At 62.9% G+C, this 20,199-nt stretch overlaps 3 protein-coding genes and 1 non-coding gene across 14 annotated transcripts; 2 read left to right on the top strand and 2 right to left on the bottom strand.

Annotated features, from left to right (window-relative positions):
- Window positions 1-17: 17 nt before the first annotated feature.
- WFIKKN1 (WAP, follistatin/kazal, immunoglobulin, kunitz and netrin domain containing 1) lies at window positions 18-4,323 on the top strand. The gene is made up of 2 exons (XM_010381824.2): window positions 18-2,007; window positions 2,787-4,323. Exons 1-2 carry the CDS (start codon window positions 1,837-1,839, stop codon window positions 4,260-4,262), a joined length of 1,647 nt encoding a protein of 548 aa, XP_010380126.2. The 5' UTR covers window positions 18-1,836; the 3' UTR covers window positions 4,263-4,323.
- Window positions 4,324-4,635: 312 nt separating this feature from the next.
- METTL26 (methyltransferase like 26) lies at window positions 4,636-6,463 on the bottom strand. Of its 7 annotated transcripts, none has more exons than XM_010381821.2 (6): window positions 6,197-6,463; window positions 5,716-5,878; window positions 5,486-5,545; window positions 5,096-5,163; window positions 4,925-5,003; window positions 4,636-4,850 (listed from the first exon to the last, which is right to left on the bottom strand). In XM_010381821.2, exons 1-6 carry the CDS (start codon window positions 6,436-6,438, stop codon window positions 4,803-4,805), a joined length of 660 nt encoding a protein of 219 aa, XP_010380123.1. In that variant the 5' UTR covers window positions 6,439-6,463; the 3' UTR covers window positions 4,636-4,802. The 7 variants fall into 7 exon arrangements, 4 of the variants coding, with proteins under 4 accessions (XP_010380123.1, XP_030781418.1, XP_030781417.1 ...); XR_749990.2 differs by having other exon boundaries at window positions 4,814-4,850; window positions 5,096-5,269; XM_030925558.1 differs by lacking the exon at window positions 5,486-5,545.
- Window positions 6,464-6,872: 409 nt separating this feature from the next.
- TRNAG-CCC lies at window positions 6,873-6,943 on the bottom strand. The gene has a single exon. It is a non-coding gene; the product is annotated as a tRNA-Gly (tRNA).
- A 6,295-nt stretch (window positions 6,944-13,238) lies between these two features.
- On the top strand, window positions 13,239-19,985 carry MCRIP2 (MAPK regulated corepressor interacting protein 2). Of its 5 annotated transcripts, XR_004055458.1 has the most exons (6): window positions 14,315-14,547; window positions 14,623-14,752; window positions 17,985-18,122; window positions 18,929-19,056; window positions 19,294-19,395; window positions 19,631-19,985. XR_004055458.1 is itself a non-coding variant. In XM_030925260.1 (5 exons), exons 1-5 carry the CDS (start codon window positions 14,496-14,498, stop codon window positions 19,644-19,646), a joined length of 393 nt encoding a protein of 130 aa, XP_030781120.1. In that variant the 5' UTR covers window positions 14,316-14,495; the 3' UTR covers window positions 19,647-19,985. The 5 variants fall into 5 exon arrangements, 2 of the variants coding, with proteins under 2 accessions (XP_030781120.1, XP_030781119.1); XR_004055456.1 differs by lacking the exon at window positions 14,623-14,752 and having other exon boundaries at window positions 13,243-14,547; XM_030925260.1 differs by lacking the exon at window positions 17,985-18,122 and having other exon boundaries at window positions 14,316-14,547; window positions 19,294-19,360.
- The last annotated feature ends 214 nt before the right edge of the window (window positions 19,986-20,199 follow it).

Below are 20,199 nucleotides of genomic sequence, written 5' to 3'. Positions count from 1 at the left end.
AGGCCGACCTGCGGCAGTTAGCTGGGTTCGCCTCAAGAAAAAGTGAGGGCTGCAGCTGGGCCTGGTCACGGCCATTCTCCGCTTCCCGGTGGATGGGATCCCAGCTGGGCTGTACCGAGCCCTCGCTCACGGCCCACGGCCCATGGCAGCAGATGGCCTGGGTGGACTGTCCCCACCAGCAGCAGGACCCCAGAGGGCCAGGCCCTCCAGTCAGCCCCCTCAGCAGAGAGCAGCCTGCACGCTGGCCAATCTGGGGTGCCTGCCATGCCTGGCCCAGGGGTATGTGGACACCCCGGAGGTGTGCAAGCTGGAATGGGGCACTCCAGTTGGTACAGGGACCACAGCCTCAGGCTCAGGTGCCTCCCTTTGCTGTTTCGTGGGCTCATCCTGGCCTTAGGCCCCTCCCTGGCAGCTCCAGCCCAGCCGCCTGCAGCTGGGTCAGGCCTAGCTACCCCACCCCCGTCCCCTTGTAGAGCAGGGACTGTGGCGCCTGGAGGCATCTCTGGGTCTCATTCTGACCAGACCACGCTCCTGTTACCCTGCCTCCCAGGTCAGAGGTCAGACACAGGGTCAGGGGGACACTCCCGTCCGGTCTCAGAGAGAACCACTCCTGGAGGCCGGTGGAGCCACAGAGGGTTTGGAAAGGTAGATTCCAGGCAGCCCTTTGTCCTGCACCAGCCAGGCCAGCCCCCTGCCCTCCCCGACGAGGAGGAGCCAGCCCGGGGATGTGTGCCCCGCTGACGGGGTGGGGGGGCGGCTGGGGCAGGGCAAGGCTCTGTTGCCCCAGGACACTTGCTCTCTCCAGCTGCAGACGCCCTCGCACTTGGCCTTCCCTCAGGCGGCGCCATCCACGCAGAGCCATGTCCAGGGCTGCGCAGTGCGTGGGCCGAGGCTCCGGCGTCAGCGTGTGGTGCTGTTCTTATGTTTGTGGGCGGCCACAGGCCTCTTCCTGCTGCACCTGCCCCGCCTTGGGGACGGGCCTAAGCCCCAAGCCCGCAGCCTGGTTTCAGGGATGGGGTCTCTGGGAATGCAGTCCTGCCAGGTTGGGCCCCACCCCACCAGGGGCAGCAGAGCATAGAAGACTGGGCTGTGCTGGGCATCCTGCAGGCCCCTGTGCCCCTACAACAGCCGTGGAACGGGAAGGAACCTCAAAGGAGCAGAGTGAAGCCCTCGGCCTGACCCGGACACACGTGACCATTGCCAGACTGGACCTGACCTGGGGGACCCAGGCTGTGGTCAGCCACGCTCCGCGGGGAGGGCCTATGCCTGCCACCCCACAGCATGGGAGCCTGGGGTCCAGAGGGCGTCAGGGACAAAAGCTGGGATCTGCTGGCCCTGCCCCCACCCTCCTGAGGGTCGTCAAGGAGACTGATCTCAGCCCAGGGGTGGAGGAAGGGGTTCGGGTTACAGGGTCCCCTCTCCTCCCCCTCTCCAGCCAGAGCCAGCCCTCCTCCGCACCCGGTGACCCTCATGGCCAGTGGCTCTGTGTTCCTGGGCCTCTGGCCCCTCCCCAACCTCCTCCCCTCTGCCCTGTGCTGACCAGGGCCGGGGAGCCCCCGCACGGTTCAGACAGAGGGGCCAGGCTGAAGCTGGAGAGGAACCAGCGTCACACAGACGGCCTTTGAGAACTTGGAGACCCTGTAACCCACCCAGCAGGGGCGTCAGGACAAGCATCTGCTGCAAGCTTTGGCCTCAGGGGCGAAAGGGAGCCCCGGGGTTCGGGTGGGGGCGCCAACCACAGGCCCGGAGGGTGGATGCCTGCAGGAAGCTGGGCTCGGCAGAGCCCGAAGAGGGGCTGGTGGCCACACCCCCCGGCCCCCTGGCTCGGCGGCCCCCATGCCCGCCCCACGGCCACTCCTGACGCTCCTGCTCCTCCTCCGGCTGACCTCGGGGGCCGGCTTGCTGCCAGGGCCGGCGAGCCACCCGGGCGTGTGCCCCAACCAGCTCAGCCCCAACCTGTGGGTGGACGCCCAGAGCACCTGTGAGCGTGAGTGTAGCGGGGACCAGGTGAGTGTGGTCGGGCTGGGGTCCCGGGGCTTGGGGCAGCCAACCTGGGCAAGACCCTACTGGAGGCGCCGTGTTCTGCCCGGGCTCCCCAGACTTCTGCTGGTGTCCCCATCGTTGCCCTCATTTAAGAATAAGAGCCCTCCCACTCCAGCTCTCGTGCTCCCTATGTGCCTTGCCCCTACCCTGGACACCATCATCCACTGGGGATCCCCCCCACCCCGTTACTGCCTCTCCTTCTATCCTCTCCTCCCACCCTCTCCTCCCATCCTCTCCTCCCACCCATTCCTCCCATCCTCTCCTTCTATTCTCTCCTCCCACTCTGTCCTCCCACCCACTCCTCCCACCCACTCTTCCCATCCTTTCCTTCCATCTTCTCCTCCCACCCTCTCCTTTCATCTGGGACCAGTGTAGACGGTGACGGGGGTGCTGCAGCCAATGTTCAGCCTTTGTCCTGGCCTGCACCACCTGCTGGGTGGCCCTGAGCACTGTACGCCCTCCTTGGGCCTTAGTTTCCTCGTCCTGTACAATGTGCCAAGAATAATGGAACTTGCTTGGGGGTGTGAGGATTCTGGAAGGTGAAGCCAGGTGGCACCTCTGGCGCTGTGGCTCCCCACAGGGGACGGAAAGGACACTGAGTCCCTGGGGAGGCGGCCCTGGTGGCGGCCACAGAGCAGGGGGCTCCCTGCTACCCCACCTGGGCCTCCCTATTCAGGGGCCTGGCCAGAGCCCCCAGGGCGGGGGGGCATCAGGACTCCCACCTAAGTGTCCCCCATCCCCAGGACTGTGCAACTGCTGAGAAGTGCTGCACCAATGTGTGTGGACTGCAGAGCTGCGTGGCAGCACGCTTCCCCGACAGCCCAGCCGCACCCACAACAGCGGCCTCCTGCGAGGGCTTTGCATGCCCACAGCAGGGCTCCGACTGCGACATCTGGGATGGGCAGCCCGTGTGCCGCTGCCGTGACCGCTGTGAGAAGGAGCCCAGCTTCACCTGCGCTTCGGACGGCCTCACCTATTACAACCGTTGCTACATGGACGCGGAGGCCTGCCTGCGGGGCCTGCACCTCCACATCGTGCCCTGCAAACACGTGCTCAGCTGGCCACCCAGCAGCCCGGGTCCGCCGGAGACCACTGCCCACCCCACACCTGGAGCCGCGCCAGTGCCTCCTGCCCTGTACAGCAGCCCCTCCCCACAGGCGGTGCAGGTGGGGGGTACGGCCAGCCTCCACTGCGACGTCAGCGGCCGCCCGCCACCTGCCGTGACCTGGGAGAAGCAGAGTCACCAGCGGGAGAACCTGATCATGCGCCCTGATCAGATGTACGGCAACGTGGTGGTCACCAGCATTGGGCAGCTGGTGCTCTACAACGCGCGGCTCGAAGATGCCGGCCTGTACACCTGCACTGCGCGCAATGCGGTTGGCCTGCTGCGGGCTGACTTCCCACTCTCTGTGGTCCAGCGAGAGCCGGCCAGGGACAGAGCCCCCAGCATCCCAGCCCCGGCCGAGTGCCTGCCGGATGTACAGGCCTGCACGGGCCCCACCTCCCCACACCTTGTCCTCTGGCACTTTGACCCACAGCGGGGCGGCTGCATGACCTTCCCGGCCCGTGGCTGTGACGGGGCGGCCCGGGGCTTCGAGACCTACGAGGCATGCCAGCAGGCCTGTGCCCGTGGCCCCGGTGACGCCTGCGTGCTGCCTGCCGTGCAAGGCCCCTGCCAAGGCTGGGAGCCGCGCTGGGCCTACAGCCCGCTGCTGCAGCAGTGCCATCCCTTCATGTACGGTGGCTGCGAGGGCAACGGCAACAACTTCCACAGCCGTGAGAGCTGCGAGGATGCCTGCCCCGTGCCCCGCACGCCGCCCTGCCGCGCCTGCCGCCTCCGGAGCAAGCTGGCACTGAGCCTGTGCCGCAGCGACTTCGCCATCGTGGGCCGGCTCACGGAGGTGCTGGAGGAGCCCGAGGCTGCCGGTGGCATCGCCCGTGTGGCGCTCGAGGATGTGCTCAAGGATGACAAGATGGGCCTCAAGTTCTTGGGCACCAAGTACCTAGAGGTGACGCTGAGTGGCATGGACTGGGCCTGCCCCTGCCCCAACATGACGGCGGGCGACGGGCCGCTGGTCATCATGGGCGAGGTGCGCGATGGTGTGGCTGTGCTAGACGCCAGCAGCTACGTCCGCGCTGCCAGCGAGAAGCGCGTCAAGAAAATCTTGGAGCTGCTGGAGAAGCAGGCCTGCGAGCTGCTCAACCGCTTCCAGGACTAGCCCCCACGAGGGGCCTGCGCCGCCCCGTCCCGCTGAATAAACGCGCTCCCTGTGCCCTAGACCTCCTGGCTTGCTGCTGCTGGTCAGACGACCCTCACCCTTCCAGGCGCCCCATCCCCAGCCAGTTTCTGCTGGGGCCTTGCCACCCACTGGGGCTTGGGCTTTGGTACAAGGTCACCAGGGAGCGCCAGTCCACCCCTGCATCCCCCACCAGCTCCATCCTGCCTCAGCAGCTGTCCTGGCCCCACTCCTGCTGCCCCAAGCTCCAGCAGCAAGGACCAGGACGTCCCAAGCCCTTGACCCCACAAGAGACCCCGTCTCCCACCCACCCTCACAAGGTGCTCCTAGGAGGAGGTGGGGCGGACACCAGCAAGCCGGCAGCAGGAGATGCTTTATTCTGAGCAGGCTGGGACTTTCAGCCACCGGCTGAGAGTGCAGACTGGGTGGGGCTGTTGTCCACAAGGCCCAGCCTAGGGAGGCAGGGTTTGTGCCCCACAGAGCCTCCGGCAGGGATGCAGGTGTGTGGGGTGAAGGAGGGGCTTAGTTTTTCCTGAAGATCAGGCACTTGTTGTTGGCTGGCATGTCCACCTGGAGAAACGCTTTACTGGAGGATGGCCCTCAACCCCTAGAGAGGCTGCCTGGGCCCCCGCTCCCCAACCTACCATCCTCTCCAGGAGCAGGCCACTGGCCTGTCCCAGGTCCTCCAGGAGGGCTGTGTCCCGAAGGCCCCATTCCGGGTTCCTGCAGAGTGGGGGGAGATGGAGTCGTGGCCTGGGGGGGTGCCACTCAAGCCACCTGCCACCTGAGCCAGACCCCCTGCCACTAGCTCTGACCTGCATCTGAGCATTAGGTCAAAGTCCACGTTGCTCTGGGGAGAGATCTTCCCGTTGATGGCATAGGGCTGCGGGGATGCGGACACAGCCCACTGGACCAAGGTCGCTATTTCCCAGAGAGCCCGGGACAGACTTGCAGTCTGGGGTCCAGAGAATGAAACGGGCACCCCCTCCCTGTCCCCAAGAGGGAGTCAGCCAAGGCCAGGCTGGTGGGCAAGGGGGTAGGGAGGCTGGCAGGTGACCCAGGGAGGGGTGCAGAGTGGAATTGGATGGGAGGCCATGCTGGTGGCTGGGCGGGGGGCAGGGAGCCAAGGAGGGAGGACTCTGAGTAGGGCAGGAGAGAGCAGCTAGGACTTCGAGCGGGAGGCCGCCCTGGACAGGCCCACTCACCCCGTAGGTGATGAGCAGGGCTCTGGGTTTGAGCAGGTGTCCTGCTGCTCTGAAGAGCCCCTGGGGAGTAGGGAACAGGACGGCAGTGAGGCGCTGCCCCCAAAAGAACCCAAGGCCTGAGGCCGGAGACCCTCACCCCGACTGTGGTAGGGGCAAATCTGGCATGCTGGCTGCCCCCATGCAGGGTGAGGGGCACCAGGGCAGACGCCCTTGCTGGGCCCCCCACAGACCTCCGTGCAGCACAGGGGGCTGATGTGGGTCATGTTGATGCAGAGCAACAGGTCCAGCGACTGCGGCAGGATCCCGCCCCAGTGCTCCCAGCCCCACGTCACGTCCAGGTGCAGCGGGGCCTTCACGTTGGTCAGACCCTGGGCTTGCGTGGTGGCCGCGATGCTGCAGGAGGGGAAGGCTTGGGTGGAGGCCGAGTCCTGCGCAACCGCCTTTCCGACGCCCCCACAGACTTTCTAAGGGAAGGCTGGGGGGCACGTTGCGGAGCGGAGGCCAAAACAGCTGGGAAAGGGGACCTCGAGGCCCACCCACTTCCGCAGCCGCGGGGGCCACACATCTGGGGCCTGCCCCGGGGGCACCCCCAGCTCCCACCCCGCACCCTCAGAGCCCGAGCCGCATCTTTTTCCTCCGGGGCTGCGGGGCATGAGCTCTTGAGGCTCCGGCCGGCCGCACCGATCGGAGTGGCCGCCCCGGGGGCCGCACCTGTCCAGGCAGCGCTGGTCCACGTCCGACGGCTGCCACTCGGCCAGGGGGAAGGCCCGCGCGAAGTGCGCCGCGTGCTGGCCGGAGCCCGAGGCCACCTCGAGTACGCGGACGCCGCGCTGGGTCGGGTCCAGGTACTGCCGTAGCACGTGCAGGATTGGCTCCTTGTTCCGCTCCGCAGCCGCCGCCACCAGCATCGCGGCCGCAACTCCTCCCAGCTGCAGACACTGCACTGGTCGCATCGGGGGCGGTGGCCGGGCTCCCGCGGGGCACGTCGGGAGCTGTAGTCCAGATGCTTCGGGGCACGTCGGGAGCTGTAGTCCAGATGCTTCGGGGCGCGTCGGGAGTTGATAAACTACAACTCCCAGGAGCACGCGCGCCTCTCGTTAAAGGACCCGCAGCCGCCAGAGGCACGGTGGGGAGCGGCTCGGCGGTGGGTGGCGGCCCTGGGCAGGGGACTGGACGGCGAGCTTGGCTTGCTGGTTTACAGGCGCCTCAGCTCAGGGACCCTGTCACCCATGGCCGTCCACGGTTTTCAGGGCACCTGTCACTCTCCGAAATGTGTCAGCGCTGCGCCAGACTGGGCGCCTTCCCTTGGTTTCCGGTTTTCTTTCCTTTATAAATCTCTGGCGTTAGCGAGAGTTCATTGTTCAAATGGGAAAAAAAGAAAACAAGCTGCGCCGCCCGGGAATCGAACCCGGGTCGCAAGAATGGGAATCTTGCATGATACCACTACACCAGCGGCGCCGTGTACAGCAGGTGCAGCCCATACACTCAAGAGACTGTGACGCGGAAAGCCCTCTGCGCACGCGCCGCCCCTGGAGCCGGGCTCCTGGCAAGCGAGCTGGCGGTTGCCTAGGAGGACCCAGCTGGCGAGGCTGCGACAGTGGGAGTCTCGCGGTGCCCCCCAGCCCCCGAGGGGAAGGAGCGGGCATGAGGTACGCGGGCTGGAGGACAGTCTCGATTCGGGCCTGAGCTATGGAAACCGTTGGCCTTCCTGAGTCGATGGGGGCGGGGCCCTGTCGGGGCGGGGCTGGGGAGAGGGCGGGGCGTGCAGAGGGCTGGCCGGGGCTTGGGCCCCTGTTGGGAAGAGTTTTGGGCAGGGTTGCCGGAGTGGCGGGGCCACACCGGGGCGAGTCCGAGAGAGGAGGCGGGGCTAGGGAGGGGTGGGGCGGGACATGAGTGTGGAGGGGCGGGTTGGGGCGGGGGGGGGGCGGCAGAGGCGGCAGAGGGCGGGGCGGGCGGTCCCAGCCTGCAGGAACTGGGGGGCCTGCGGGAGGGGCACCAATGATGCCCCAGGGTTTCTCTGTGACACTGGGGTAACAGCACCAGCTCGGGGCTCACGGATAGTGTGAAGGGTTTGGCGATGACCCCCGAAATCAAGTCACAGGCCGCGATTTGTGTGCGCCCAAGGGTTGGGGTCCCAGCCTCATGAGCCGGGCCTGCTCCAGAAAGTGCCCAGAGCCTGACTCTGTAGTCAGGACTGTCTTAGCGCCTTTGTTGGGCCATTTTTCACCAATGGGAACTCCAAATCCGACATCGTTCTGGCTAGGGCGAGGACGTTGGAAGGGGCAAACCAGGGAGGGCCAGTCACGTGGCTCAGGGCAGGAGAGTGGCTTACAGTCTGCCAGTCTGGGACTGGGAACATGGGCCATGGGGGGCTCAGGGGGTCAGGGACAGCCCTGCCAGGGGATGGTGGTGTCTGCCGTGGTGGTGACTGGGCAGACCCTGCAGCAGGCTCTTCAGCCCAAGGCCATTCTTTCCTTGCCTGACTGGCTACCTCCATCTCTCCTTTTGTGGGCTGAGGACTTCCCCTGTGCCTCCTTCAACGTGCACCCTGCCCCCAACCCCCACCTCGAGGGGAGCCCTAGGAGGGGGGACCTGTGATGACCAGGGGTTCTCCTGGGGTCCAGGCACCTCTCCTCACCCAGGTTTCACCTGTGCTTCCCTAGGTACAGGTAAGAGGAACCCGAGATCAGTCTCTCTGGGCCTCCCTGCTTCTCCCCTTGAATGGAGCAGTGTTCAGGAGCTGCCCACAATGCCCAGCGCATGGCAGGTTTAGTGTTGCCTGACCTCAGGCTGGTGCTCGCCTGCACGCTCATGACTTGGGGATGCATGCTGGGTAGGCCACACCTGCCCTCGGCACCCCTCGAGCTCACAGCCTGGGAGGGCAGCAGCCAGACTGGATGTCTGAGTGGAGGCGTTTGCTGCAGCGGCCACATGTGGCCACACGCACACACTCTGGGAAGTCGTGGACGCGTGTCAGTGGCTGGCGGGGGTCTGGGATCCCCACGGGACGCCAAACATGGATCCCTGGAAGGATCCCCCAGTCCCTGCCACTCCTGGTGGTGTTCCCCCTTGGGAAGCCGAGGTCAAAGCTGTAGAAGCTGGGTTATCGCTCAGCCTCTCCTGAGACTGAATTTGGCTCCCCAAAGCCCGTCTTGAAAAACCTACCTTTCACCGGGTGGAAGGGACTGTGACACAGGCCACCCTTCCCAGTGTGTGTTTATCTACGCGATAAAATACCAGTGCCGCGAGCACCCCAGGTTCTGGATTCCACGCTGGGAGGCACATGGAGTCCCGGTCCTGCCCACACAGCAGCACCTGCTGGCCTTGGCCCTGATGCTCACGCCCAGTCCCTGAACACATCCTCCTGGGAAGGATAGGTCCCCTCGCTGCACCTCCCGCTCCAGGAGTCTGCCTGCCCCATCCATCTGGGGGTCTGGCTTACAGGAGGTGCTCGGGGATGCCTAAGGAGGGGCAAATCCTGTTGTACCTTAGCTCCTCAGCCTCCTCTGCCACAGAGGGCCTGGAGGGCTCACAGCCCCACCTGCACCTGTCCTCACACCCTCAGAGGCTATCCTGGGAATCCAGGCCCATGGCATTCAGGTCCAACAGCAGAGTCCAGCTCCTCTCCTGGGGTCCAGTGCCATGTGCCCCATTCTCTGGACCCCACCCTGGGGTCCTGAGCGTCCTTCCTAAGCCCTCTGCAGCCCCCTTCCGTCTCCATACCCCCCACCACTTTCCTTGGTGTCTGAGGTTTGGTGGTTGCCGTAGAAAATTACCCCAGAGCTTGGTGACTTATTTCCTCATAGTTCTGGAGACCAGAAGCGCAAGACACAGGTGTCAGCTCCCTCCAGAGGCCCTGCAAGAAAGTCCTTCCTGCCTCTTCTAGCATCTGGTGGCCCCAGGTGATCCTGGGCTCATGACCACGTCACTCCAATCTTCCAGTCTTTATGCAGCCTTCTCCTCTCTGTGTCTGTGCCCAAATCTCCCTCTCCTTTGTCTTGCAAGGGCACCTGTGATTGGATTTAGGACCCACCCTCATCCCAGATGATTTTTTTTTTTTTAATTTTTTTGAGACAGAGCCTCACTCTGTTGCCCAGGCTGGAGTGCAGTGGCACAATTTTGGCTCACCGCAACCTCTGCCTCCCAGGTTCAAGCAATTCTCCTGCCACAGCCTCCCAAGTAGCTGAGATTACAGTTGCACGCCACCACGCCCAGCTAATTTTTGTATTTTCAGTAGAGACCGAGTTTCGCCGTGTTGGCCAGGCTGGTCTGGAACTCCTTACCTCAGGTGATCCACCCACCTCAGCCTCCCAAAGTGTTGGGATTACAGGCATGAGCCACCACGCCTGGCCCCAGATGATTTCATCTCAAAATCCTTGCCTTGATTATATTTGCAAAAATTCATTCCAAATAAGGTTGCATTCTGATGTTCCAGGTGGATGTATTTTTGGGGGGCTACCATTGGATCTGGGAACAGGCTGAAGAGTCCCAAACAAACTGAGTGGCAGACTCCAGCCAGAGTCTTTTCTGGGGGGGCCAGTGGTTGCCTCCTCCATCGGCAGAACCTGAGCTAGAGCCTTGAAGGAACCTGTCTTCAAGTCTGGGTAGGTCAGGGTATGGGTTTTAGATGTGGAAAACTGACTGAGGATGACTGAAAACCTGAGCTTTGTTCACTTTTTACATAAAATCTTAGTATCATAACTAGAACCTTTTTCAAGAGGAAAAAAAGTACTTTTTTATTAGGATGTTGGGGTCTGTGAGGACCCGGCATGCTGGGGGAGGCCCCTTCCATCCAGCGGTCCTGCTCCAGGCCCTGTCCCCCTCCCCTGCCACGGAAAACGTGGCCTCTGTGAGAGCTTCACAAACGAAGACAGTGTCTATCCAGGCAAAGGTAGGCAGGACCGGACGGTGGGACAATGACCTCACCAGGAGCTACAGCCTGTGCCGGGCTGGCGAGGGCTCCTGTCCAACTCAAACTGGCCCCAGGCCCCTGCAGCTGAGCTGGGGGCACGTCCAGACCTGACCTCTCGCGTCCTTGCCCGGGCCCTATGGATGCCACGTAAGCATGGGAGCCCTGCCAGCTGTCCTCAGGTCAAGTGGGGCCAGGAAGGCCCCTCTGGGGCAGACCAGCCCACCCCTGGGCAGGTGCCAAGGACTTCAGCTGCCGGCCCTCACCATCTGGCGTTCTGCCTTCTTCAGCTCCCCCGGCTCCCTGCTGCCCTGAGGACCCCTGGCCTCTCCTCCTGCCCCCGTCCCTTTTTGCCCACTGCTCCTCCCAGGGGGCCCTTATGAGGGCTGCTGGACCCAAGCTTTGACCTCAGATGTGGCCTATTGTTGGGGCTGGATGTTTGGGCCTCCTGGCTGAAGCAAAGGCTAGGGCTGCCGGGCCCTGGGCCAGTCCAGCTTGTCCTTGCCGCCTGCAGTGGGCCCCAAGGGTGGGGGCCACCCTCGGGAACCTGTGTGAGCTCAGGTTATGCCCTTCCCCACATGGAGCTTCCCTCCGCAGCACCGCCCTCACTCTAACTCAGCTGCTCCTTGCCGCCAGGTTTTCCAAAGGAGCACGTGCCCTCAGGCCACAGGGGCCCCAGCACCCTGTCCTGCCTCCCTGGCCTGTGTGAGTGATTGCGCTGAAGGCCACGGGGAGAAGCCTGGGCAGGACACAGGCTGCACAGATGACAGGGGATCACACTGGCCTTCCTTGAAGGACACACTGCCTGGTGCTGGTGGGGGGAGGGGAAGTGGGGGAGTAGGGAAGGTGGGGGCAGGGGTGGGGCAGAAGGCAGAAAAGAGGCAGTCCGCGAGGAGTCCTTCCCAGGGCACATGCTAGGCTTGGCCTCCCTGAATGTGGCTCACCAGCTCCTCTGCCCTCTCAGGGCCACAGGCCCGGCCCAGCCCTGCAGAGAAGGCAGCTGGGGATGGAAACCTCTCTCCTTCAGCTCTTCAGCCATGCTGAGGACGGGTGCAGGGCCAAGGGCCATCTGGGTCAGAAGCTTCCCTGAGGGCTTCCCAGTAAGCCTGGAGCTCCCAGAAGAGAAGAGAAGCAGGGCCAGTGCATGGGGTGGGGGCTCCTCGGGCTGACACCCCCACCACCAAGAGCCTCCCCTCTCCCCTCCATGTGGTGCATGTTGGGCCCCGCCGCCTACCCACCACAACTCCGATTTCAGCCACAGCATCCCTGACCTCTCCTTGGAGAATGTGGGGGCCACTGGACACCTCAGGCCCTGACACTGGCACAGGCAGAGTCTCCTCTCGTTGCTGGACCAAACTGAGAGTCGGGCTGCTGTTTCTTGTGCTCTAGTAACGAGATGCAGAGGAACTGGGGAGGAAGAGGGTTTTTATTTCTGCAACCAGTTACAGGCAGAAGGCCTGGAAATTCCCGCCAGACCAACTCAAATTACAAAGTTTTCCAGAGGTTATGTGCCTTCCAAGCTGTATGTCTATGTGTAAGTATGCATTCATCTAAAGACACAAGTGATGAACTTTTTTTTTTTCTTTTTAGAGACGGAGTCTTGCCTTGTCGCCCAGGCTGGAGTGCAGTGGCGTGATCTCGGCTCACTATTTTTGGTAGAGACGGGGTTTCACTGTGTTAGCCAAGATGGTCTCGATCTCCTGACCTCGTGATCCGCCCACCTTGGCCTCCCAAAGTGCTGGGATTGCAGGCGCGAGCCACCGCGCCTGGCCAAGTGATTAACTTCTTTTAATCTATAATTAAGGTCTGAGTTCTGAAGACCTTCCTCTGGAACCTCAGTAAACTGACTTAATCTTGTCTCCTGCTAAATCATGAAGGTTTGGAGAGTTCCTTCGGGCTCCCAATAAACTTGTCTGTGGAGGCCTGGAGAGTTTCTTCAGACCCCCAGTAAACTTGTTTAATCCTAAATGGGTCCTATTAAGAATTCCTGGCCGCGCGCAGTGGCTCACGCCTGTAATCCCAGCACTTTGGGAGGCTGAGACAGGCGGATCACGAGGTCAGGAGATCGAGACCACCCTGGCTAACACGGTGAAACCCCATCTCTACTAAAAGTACAAAAAATTAGCCGGGCGTGGTGGCGGGCGCCTGTAGTTCCAGCTACTCAGGAGGCTGAGGCAGGAGAATGGCGTGAACCTGGGAGGGGAAGCTTGCAGTGAGCCGAAATTGCGCCACTGCACTCCAGCCTGGGCGACAGAGCGAGACTCCGTCTCAAAAAAACAAAAAAAAGAAAAAGAGAATTTCTTCATTATCTTGTCATGCCTCAAGGCCCAGGAGAGGACTGGGCACAACTCTTGGTGGGCTTTTGTTACATTCCAGCCTTTGAGGAAGGGCGCTGGCTTTTTTTCTTTAGAGACGGAGTCTTGCTCTGTCACCCAGGCTGGAGTGTAGAGATGTGATCTGGGCTCACTGCAACCTCCGCCTCCCAGGTTCAAGTGATTCTCCTGTCTCGGCCTCCCGAGTAGCTGGGATTATAGGTGCGTGCCACCACACCCGGCATTTTTCTTTTCTTTTTTTTTTTTTTGAGACGGAGTCTCACTGTTTTGCCCAGGCTGGAGTGCAGTGGCATGATCTCGGCTCACTGCAACCTCTGTCTCCCAGGTTCAAGTGATTCTCCTGCCTCAGCCTCTGGAGTAGCTGGGATTATGGGTGCCCACAACCATGCACGGCTAATTGTTTTCTGTTTGTTTGTTTGTTTGTTTTTAGTAGAGATGGGGTTTCACTAAATTGGCCAGGCTGGTCTCGAACTCCTGACCTTAGGTGATCCACCTGCCTGGGCCTCTACAAGTGCTGGGATTACAGGTATAAGCCACCGCTCCTGCACAGCTTAGCTTTTAATATTTAACCACTCCGCACTGAAATAATTGTTACGTTAGGGAGGCCTGCGTTAGTGAGACCTGGCCTGCTACATTCTCGCATCTGTGGGGCGGGTACAGGAGACACAAGGGCCGAAGAGGCACATGTCGGGCCTCTGGGTGCACCTCAGCGTGGGGGCCAGGACGTGGGGCAGAGTGCAGCCAGGGTTCTGACCCCTGGGGTGGAAGGGAGACTCCCAGGGCATCATGTCTCTACCGAAGTCCAGGGGGATGAGCCCCTTTTCCTCTTCTTAGATCCAGTCCCAAGACCCAAGCCAAGGGTGACCCTTCACACTGGCTCAGGCCTCTGCAGGCATCTTGGCTGAGGCTCCCCAAGTATGAGTGGTAAACCCTTGCCTACAGCCTCTGCACAAAGCAGCCCAGTAAAGATGCCCCCAGCACAGACACCCCAAGCACAGAGCCCCCCAGCACAGAGCCCCCAACACAGACCCCCCCAACAGAGTCCCCAACACAGAGCTCCCAACACAGAGCTCCCCAGCAGATGCCCAACAGAGTCCCCCAGTGTAGAACCCCCCCAGCAAAGCCCCTTTGCACAGACACCTCCAGCACAGACACCTCCAGCACAGAGCCCCCAGTACAGAGACCTGCAGCACAGAGCAGCCCCCCAGCACAGGAATCGCCCCAGCGCAGGGCCCCCCAGCAGAGGGCCCCCCAGCACAGGAATCGCCCCAGCGCAGGGCCCCCCAGCACAGGGATCCCCCCAGCACAGGAATCTCCCCAGCACAGGGCCCCCCAGCACGGGGACCCCCAGCACAGGTTCTCCAACGCCTGTCAAAGGTGGGCCCCGGGGCTCCCAGGCCCCTGCTCGCACATCGCGGCTGACCCCGCAGGGCCCTTGGGTCCTGCCGCCAGCAGTCTGAGTGCGGTGCCCCGGGACTCAGCTAGCCTCCAGGCAGCAACGGCCTTCCCGGGCCGCAGGGCGCTTCGTCTGCCTTGGCCTCGGGCCGCCGGGGGCTGGGGCGGGGTTGCTGCCGGCTCCGCCCCCGCCTGCCAGCTTCTCTCCGCCGCGTGTCCCGGGGTTGGCCCGAGCCCGTGCGGGCCCTTTAAGGGCCGGGGGCGTGTGACGGGCCCGCCCCCTCCCCGCAGCGCCCGCCGTCCGTTAAGTGCGAGCCCGGGCGCAGGGGCCGGATCTGGCCGGGGGCCGGAGGTGGTGTGGAAGCGGCGCGCCATGTACACCATCACCAAGGGGCCCAGCAAGCTGGTCGCGCAGCGCCGCACAGGTGCGCACGGGCCGGGGAACGGGGACGGGGCGGGGCGGGGCGCGGCGGCGGCTGACCGCCCTCCGGTGCCCGCAGGTCCCACGCAGCAGCAGGTGGAGGGCCGGCTCGGCGAGCTCCTGAAATGCCGGCAGCCCGCGCCGCCGACCTCGCAGCCCCCGCGGGCGCAGCCCTTCGCGCAGCCGCCGGGACCTTGGCCCCTGTCGAGGTGAGACGCGAGCGGCCCCGGCCCGGCTTCCCCTCCCCCGCCGGCCGCCCTGGCGCGGAGGGTGACCTTGGGGGAAATGTTAGTGAGGTCCGGCCACGTGCTGCGGGCGGGGCGAGCGCTCCGGCGGCGGGGGGTGCGCGGGTCCTGCCCACTACGCGCCCGCGGGCCTGCGCCTCGCGCTTCCGCCTCACCTGGCCGGCCCCGGCCCCCAGCGGGGAGAAAGCCGGCCCGCTCTTGCGTCGCGGGGGCCTCCAGCGGCGAGGCCGGCGCTTCGGGCGACCTTGGGCGGCGGCTGGAACCCTGACGTGCAGCAGGCCCAGGCCACCGTTCGCGGAGAGCGCCGGGCGCTGCTCCTCAAGGTCTCCCGGCTCTGCCCTTGCAGAGCTTAGTGGGGGAGACGGGCGTGTGCTTACGTCGGGCAGGGCCGCTGCCCTCCTCCGCCCTTCACCCCAGACACCCTGGGGCAATGGGGCCTCCTCCCCTGCCGTTGCTTCTGCCTTTCCTAACCCAGTGCCCTCCCAAGACCACAGGCGCCTTAGTCCGGCCACTGTGGCCTCACCTTGGAATCTCAAGGGTCCCAGTGGGCAACACCAGGCCCACTGGCTGTTGTCTCTTTTTTTTTTGGAGACGGAGTCTCGCTCTGTCGCCCAGGCTGGAGTGGCTGTGGTGCGATCTCAGCCCACTGCAACCTCTGCCTCTCGGGTTCAAGCTATTCTCCTCCCTCAGCCTCCTGAGTAGTTGGGACTACAGGCACGTGCCACCATGCCCAGCTAATTTGTATTTTTGTATTTCACCATGTTGGCTAGGATGGTCTCGATCTCCTGACCTCGTGATCTGCCCGCCTCGGCCCCCCAAAGTGCTGGGATTGCAGGTGTGAGCCATCGTGCCTGGCCTGTTCTCTTGAAGTCCCCATCTGAGGTCCTCTGTCAGCCAGTGAGACATGTGGGAGTTGAGTGGATTTCACTCCATGTGTGGCAGGGCTGGAGGAGCCCTGGGCAGGGCAGGGTTTGTGCTGCCCTCTGCTCCCTGGGGTCACCCACCCCCCCACCCCCAGGCCCCAGTGCTGGGAGCTTCTGGCAGCAGTGGGACCTCTGCATGAAGCCCCCACCCTGCTCCTTCACCTTCTTGGGGCAACCACCTTCCCTCTGTCTTTTTTTTTTTTTTTGAAATGGAGTTTCGCTCTTGTTGTCCAGGCTGGAGTGCAATGGCAGGATCTCCACTCACCGCAACCTCCGCCTCCCAGGTTCAAGCGATTCTCCTGCCTCAGCCTCCTGAGTAGCTGGGATTACAGGCACGTGCCACCACACCCAGCTAATCTTGTATTTTTAGTAGAGTCAGAGTTTCTCCATGTTGGTCAGGCTGGTCTCGAACTCCCAACCTCCAGTGATGCACCCATCTCGGCCTCCCAAAGTGCTGGGATTACAGGTGTGAGCCACCGTGCCCAGCCAACCAACCACCTTCCCTCTGAACCACCCCACCCCACGCTGCCACCCATCTCCCTGCCTCATTTTATTTTTTTCTTTTTGAGACAAGGTCTTGTTCTGTCATCCAGGCTGGGGGTTGCAGTGGTGCAGTCATGGCTCACTGCAGCCTCAACCTCCCGGGTTCAAGTGATCCTCCCACCTCTCAACTTCTTGAGTAGCTGGGACAATAAGCGAGCACCACACCTGGTGAATTGTTAAATTTTATGCAGATGGGTCTCACTGTGTTGCCCAGACTAGTATTCAATTCCTGGGCTCGAGCAATCCTCCCGCCTTGGCCTGTAGAAGCGTTGGGGTTATAGGTGTGGGCCACTGTGCCTGGCCCTGCCCTGCCTTTTTTTCTCCTTGCTGCTTTTCGCCACTCCTCATCCCTCACTGACTGGGCGCAGGAGGGGGGTGTTGGGGTCCCTGCGCGTCTCCTCTGGTGCACCCGGAGGGTCACGTCTTATCACCCACGACGTGTACTGGCTCTGGTTCCTGCCAGGTACGGGTCTGGGCACTACCCGTGACTGTGACAGGCCAGATACACCTTTGTTTGTTTTTGAGATGGAGTCTTGCTCTGTCACCAGGCTGGAGTGCAGTGGCGTGATCTTGGCTCACTGCAACCTCTCCCTCCCGGTTTCAAGTGCAACCCCAGCCTCCCGAGTAGCTGGTATTACAGGTACCCGCTACCATGCTTGGCTAATTTTTAGTATTTTTAGTAGAGATGGAGTTTTACTATGTTGGCCAGGCTGGTCTTGAACTCGTGACCTCAGGCGATCCGCCCTCCTCGGCCTCCCAAAGTGCTAGGATTACAGACGTAAGCCACCAGGCCCTGCCCAGATACACCTTTGAAAAGTTCTTCCGCCTGGTGGGAGACGGGTCGGGGAGGCAGTAAGATAAACTAAGGTGATATAAGTCATTGAGTAGATGAAATGGGGCCATGTGGTCACCGGACCCCAGGGTAGATGGAGGGCATGGGGACCGCCACAGAAAGGGACAATGGCATGAACCCCACAGGGCGAGAAGGGGCAGCCTGCGAGAGACGGGGGGGGGTCTGAGGCCCAGTGAGGGCAGGCTGGGGGGTTGGCTTGGGGGCTGCACTAGGTCAGGGCCATGGACTCTGTTGTTGGATTTGCGATGATACCCTAGCATTGCCCCCACTCAGCATGTGATGTGCTCAGGTGGATTCTCTCCCAAGCGCAGCTTCATGGGCTGAAAAAAGGGTGAGCTGTGGAGGGGAGATGAAAGGATTCACTCCACAGCCTTCCACTCCCTGGGCTGAAGTTTGCCCGGAGCAGTGTCCCTGGAAGTGGGAGAGGTTGGCAGTGGTCCACAGGTGCACGCTGGGTGGGTGCCCTTTTCCCCAGAGAGCAGCGGCCTTACGTAACCAGAACCCCTGGGGCGGTGCCTGCCTCCCGGGGCCCATCTCAGCCCGAGGGCCACCACCGCCGCCCTGCGATTCACAGCCCCTGGCAATGTTCTTCTCTTTTTAGACATTGATAATCCAACCTCCAAGCTTTCTTGGAGTTTTTGGCTTTCCAAGATGGGAGTGGGTTGCAGGCAAGAGGGCTTTTCCAAGTGGACAAACTTAATGCCCTGTGGTTTATGCAGAAACTCAGGCAGCGGGCAGGTCTGGGAGGTGCTGGTGCCCCTGCCCCTGTCCCATCTCCACCACCTGCACGTTTTAAGATCCTCTGCGGCCACCAGACCCTGCCAGCCCCGGGGCCGGCGGGACCCTGCGCCCCTCAAGACGCTCCTCTTTATTTTAGTGCCCCTCTCAGCTGAGGAGGAACCGAGAGCGGCGCTGGGGCACCTGAGCCCAGGAAGGCAAGCAGGCCGGCCGGGACGGCGAGTGCCTGGCGGAGCAGGCACAGCCCAGGACTCCCGGCTCCCACCTCCGGCTGTAGGTGCGGCCCCATTCCCTCCATGGCCCTGTGCCGGGCTTTGTGTGCTCAGGGCTTGGCCAGCTGGGGCCGCCCATCCCTGCCCTAGGCCCTGCTGGCCTGGACGGGCCTAGGGACCTGCTAGACGTTGCGTGTGGCACTGCAGGAACCATCTCATTTGGCATCGCCCCTTGTCTCGGGCTGGTGGGGAGTGAGTGAGGGTTATAGTCACTCTCCCCACTCAGGGACTGCCTATCCCGGCACCCAGTGCTCATCCCATGGGACCTGGGGGCAGCCAGGGAGAGGGCAGAAGCCCCTCGTTCCCGTCCAGGTCCATCTGTCCACAGAGGGAAACATCATGGAGATGGAGGCGCTTCTGTGGGGCGAGAATGTGGCCTAGAACTACACCCAGAGTGGGGGTTTGGGGCAGAGAGACATGGTCATGGACCGGGTCGTGGCTCAGGTTAGAATCTGGGTTGCTGATGGGATGCAGGTGGCAGCACAGGCACCTGCAAGACCCTCGGAGGGGCACGGAGTGGGGCCCAACTAGGGGTCTGGGACACTAAGACTGAGGCCCCCACCCTACAGTCACTCACTTCCCTCAGGGCAGAGGGCCGCAGGTGTAAGCTGAGCTGCCGATGACTTGGGGCCTGCAAGAGAGAGGCCTGGGCCACTGGCTGCTGCAGGTGGCTGCTCTCTGGGGTTCAGGAAGTGCCTAGGCTGGCCGGGTCTGGGGACAGTGGGCTGGCCCGGGGCTGCTCCTGAGTTCTGCCAGGCAGCACCGGGCCTGGGACGGGCACCAACCATGTCCGTCTCCTCCCTTCCTGCAGTCCAGGGCCAAGGCTTGTGTTCAATCGTGTGAATGGCCGGCGGGCCCCCTCCACGTCCCCATCCCTCGAGGGGACCCAGGAGACCTACACACTGGCCCACGAGGAGAATGTCCGCTTTGTGTCCGAAGGTAGCGAGCGGGGCCAGAGGGTGCGGCCCAGGCTGCTGGGTGCAGTAACATGGACCCGGGATGGCCCCACTTCAAGCTGACCCCCAGCTGCTGCAGGGCTGTGCTTTTCCTTGGCACTCTGCCCTTGTGTCCTGTGACCAGCCCTGTGTGGGGTTGGAGTCCAGGGTGACCATCAGGCCCTGGGTGGGCGATGGGGTGCCTGGGACCTGGCTCAGCCCGACTGCCCTCCTCCCACAGCCTGGCAGCAGGTGCAGCAGCAGCTGGATGGTGGCCCAGCCGGTGAGGGCGGGCCGAGGCCTGTGCAGTACGTGGAGAGGACCCCCAATCCCCGGCTGCAGAGTGAGCCCCCCAACCCCATCTCCCCAGGAGAAACCCCCCAGCCCCTCTGATCCTGACCCAGGCCTTGCCAGGTTCCCACCCCAGGGGATGAGGGAGGGGACTCTTGTGCAGAAACCTCTTCTTCCCAGCGCCTGCCGCACTCGGAGTCTGGGTGAGTGGCTTGTGGTGAGCTCCAGGGGAGAGATGCTGGCCAGCCTGGGAGGCAGCATCACTGCCCAGCCTTCTCTGCCCACAGACTTCGTGCCCATTGACCTGGACGAGTGGTGGGCACAACAGTTCCTGGCGAGAATCACCAGCTGTTCCTAGTGGCTGCTGGGAGAGGGCGCTGCTACACAGCCGACCTGTGGCCAGGAGAGAAGCATGGTGCCCCACCCACCCACTGTGCCTGGCTGGGTGCCGGCTACACCTGAAGTGCCAGCATTTGGACTTTTGCACCTGTTGTTCCCTTGGCCTGGCTGTCCCAAGCAAGCTGCCATGGCCAGGGGCCGAACCCATCTGACCTCAGCCCTGCTCACTGTGCCCAGGGACCAGCAACCGGCCCCTGGGGCTGGTAGGGAGGAGCTCCAGGCTAATAAAGTCGAGAAACTGCCTTTTTGGAGTGTCTTTGACTTGGGAGGGTGTAGGGGAGTCATGTCCAGTTCCAGTCCGCAGCCTGGGACACCAGGCCCAGCACAAACTCCCCTTGTAGCCCTGTCCTCTCAGGTCCTTGGCTTCTCACCCAGCTGCCCTCTGACAGGTGGGAGGAACATTGGCCAGCTCACCTTGCTTGGAAGTCTGTGGACCCCACTTTGCTCCTCCTTCCTC

This window comes from Rhinopithecus roxellana, chromosome 20, assembly GCF_007565055.1.
Source record: "Rhinopithecus roxellana isolate Shanxi Qingling chromosome 20, ASM756505v1, whole genome shotgun sequence".
Classification (NCBI taxonomy): domain Eukaryota; kingdom Metazoa; phylum Chordata; class Mammalia; order Primates; family Cercopithecidae; genus Rhinopithecus; species Rhinopithecus roxellana.
The sequence above is the reverse complement of the archived record's forward strand: the minus strand, read 5'-3'. Positions and strand labels throughout refer to the sequence as shown.

Excerpts from the sequence above, each read along its gene's own strand:
- WFIKKN1 (XM_010381824.2), top strand. The coding sequence starts at position 1,837 with ATGCCCGCCCCACGGCCACTCCTGACGCTCCTGCTCCTCCTCCGGCTG. Across the intron at positions 2,008-2,786 it reads GTGAGTGTAGCGGGGACCAG|GACTGTGCAACTGCTGAGAA; the intron begins GTGAGTGTGGTC and ends CCCCATCCCCAG.
- METTL26 (XM_010381821.2), bottom strand. The coding sequence starts at position 6,438 with ATGCGACCAGTGCAGTGTCTGCAGCTGGGAGGAGTTGCGGCCGCGATG. Across the intron at positions 5,879-6,196 it reads GACCAGCGCTGCCTGGACAG|CATCGCGGCCACCACGCAAG; the intron begins GTGCGGCCCCCG and ends CCCCTCCTGCAG. Across the intron at positions 5,004-5,095 it reads GACCTAATGCTCAGATGCAG|GAACCCGGAATGGGGCCTTC; the intron begins GTCAGAGCTAGT and ends CCCACTCTGCAG.
- MCRIP2 (XM_030925259.1), top strand. The coding sequence starts at position 14,496 with ATGTACACCATCACCAAGGGGCCCAGCAAGCTGGTCGCGCAGCGCCGC. Across the intron at positions 14,548-14,622 it reads GGTCGCGCAGCGCCGCACAG|GTCCCACGCAGCAGCAGGTG; the intron begins GTGCGCACGGGC and ends CGGTGCCCGCAG. Across the intron at positions 14,753-18,928 it reads GGACCTTGGCCCCTGTCGAG|TCCAGGGCCAAGGCTTGTGT; the intron begins GTGAGACGCGAG and ends CCCTTCCTGCAG.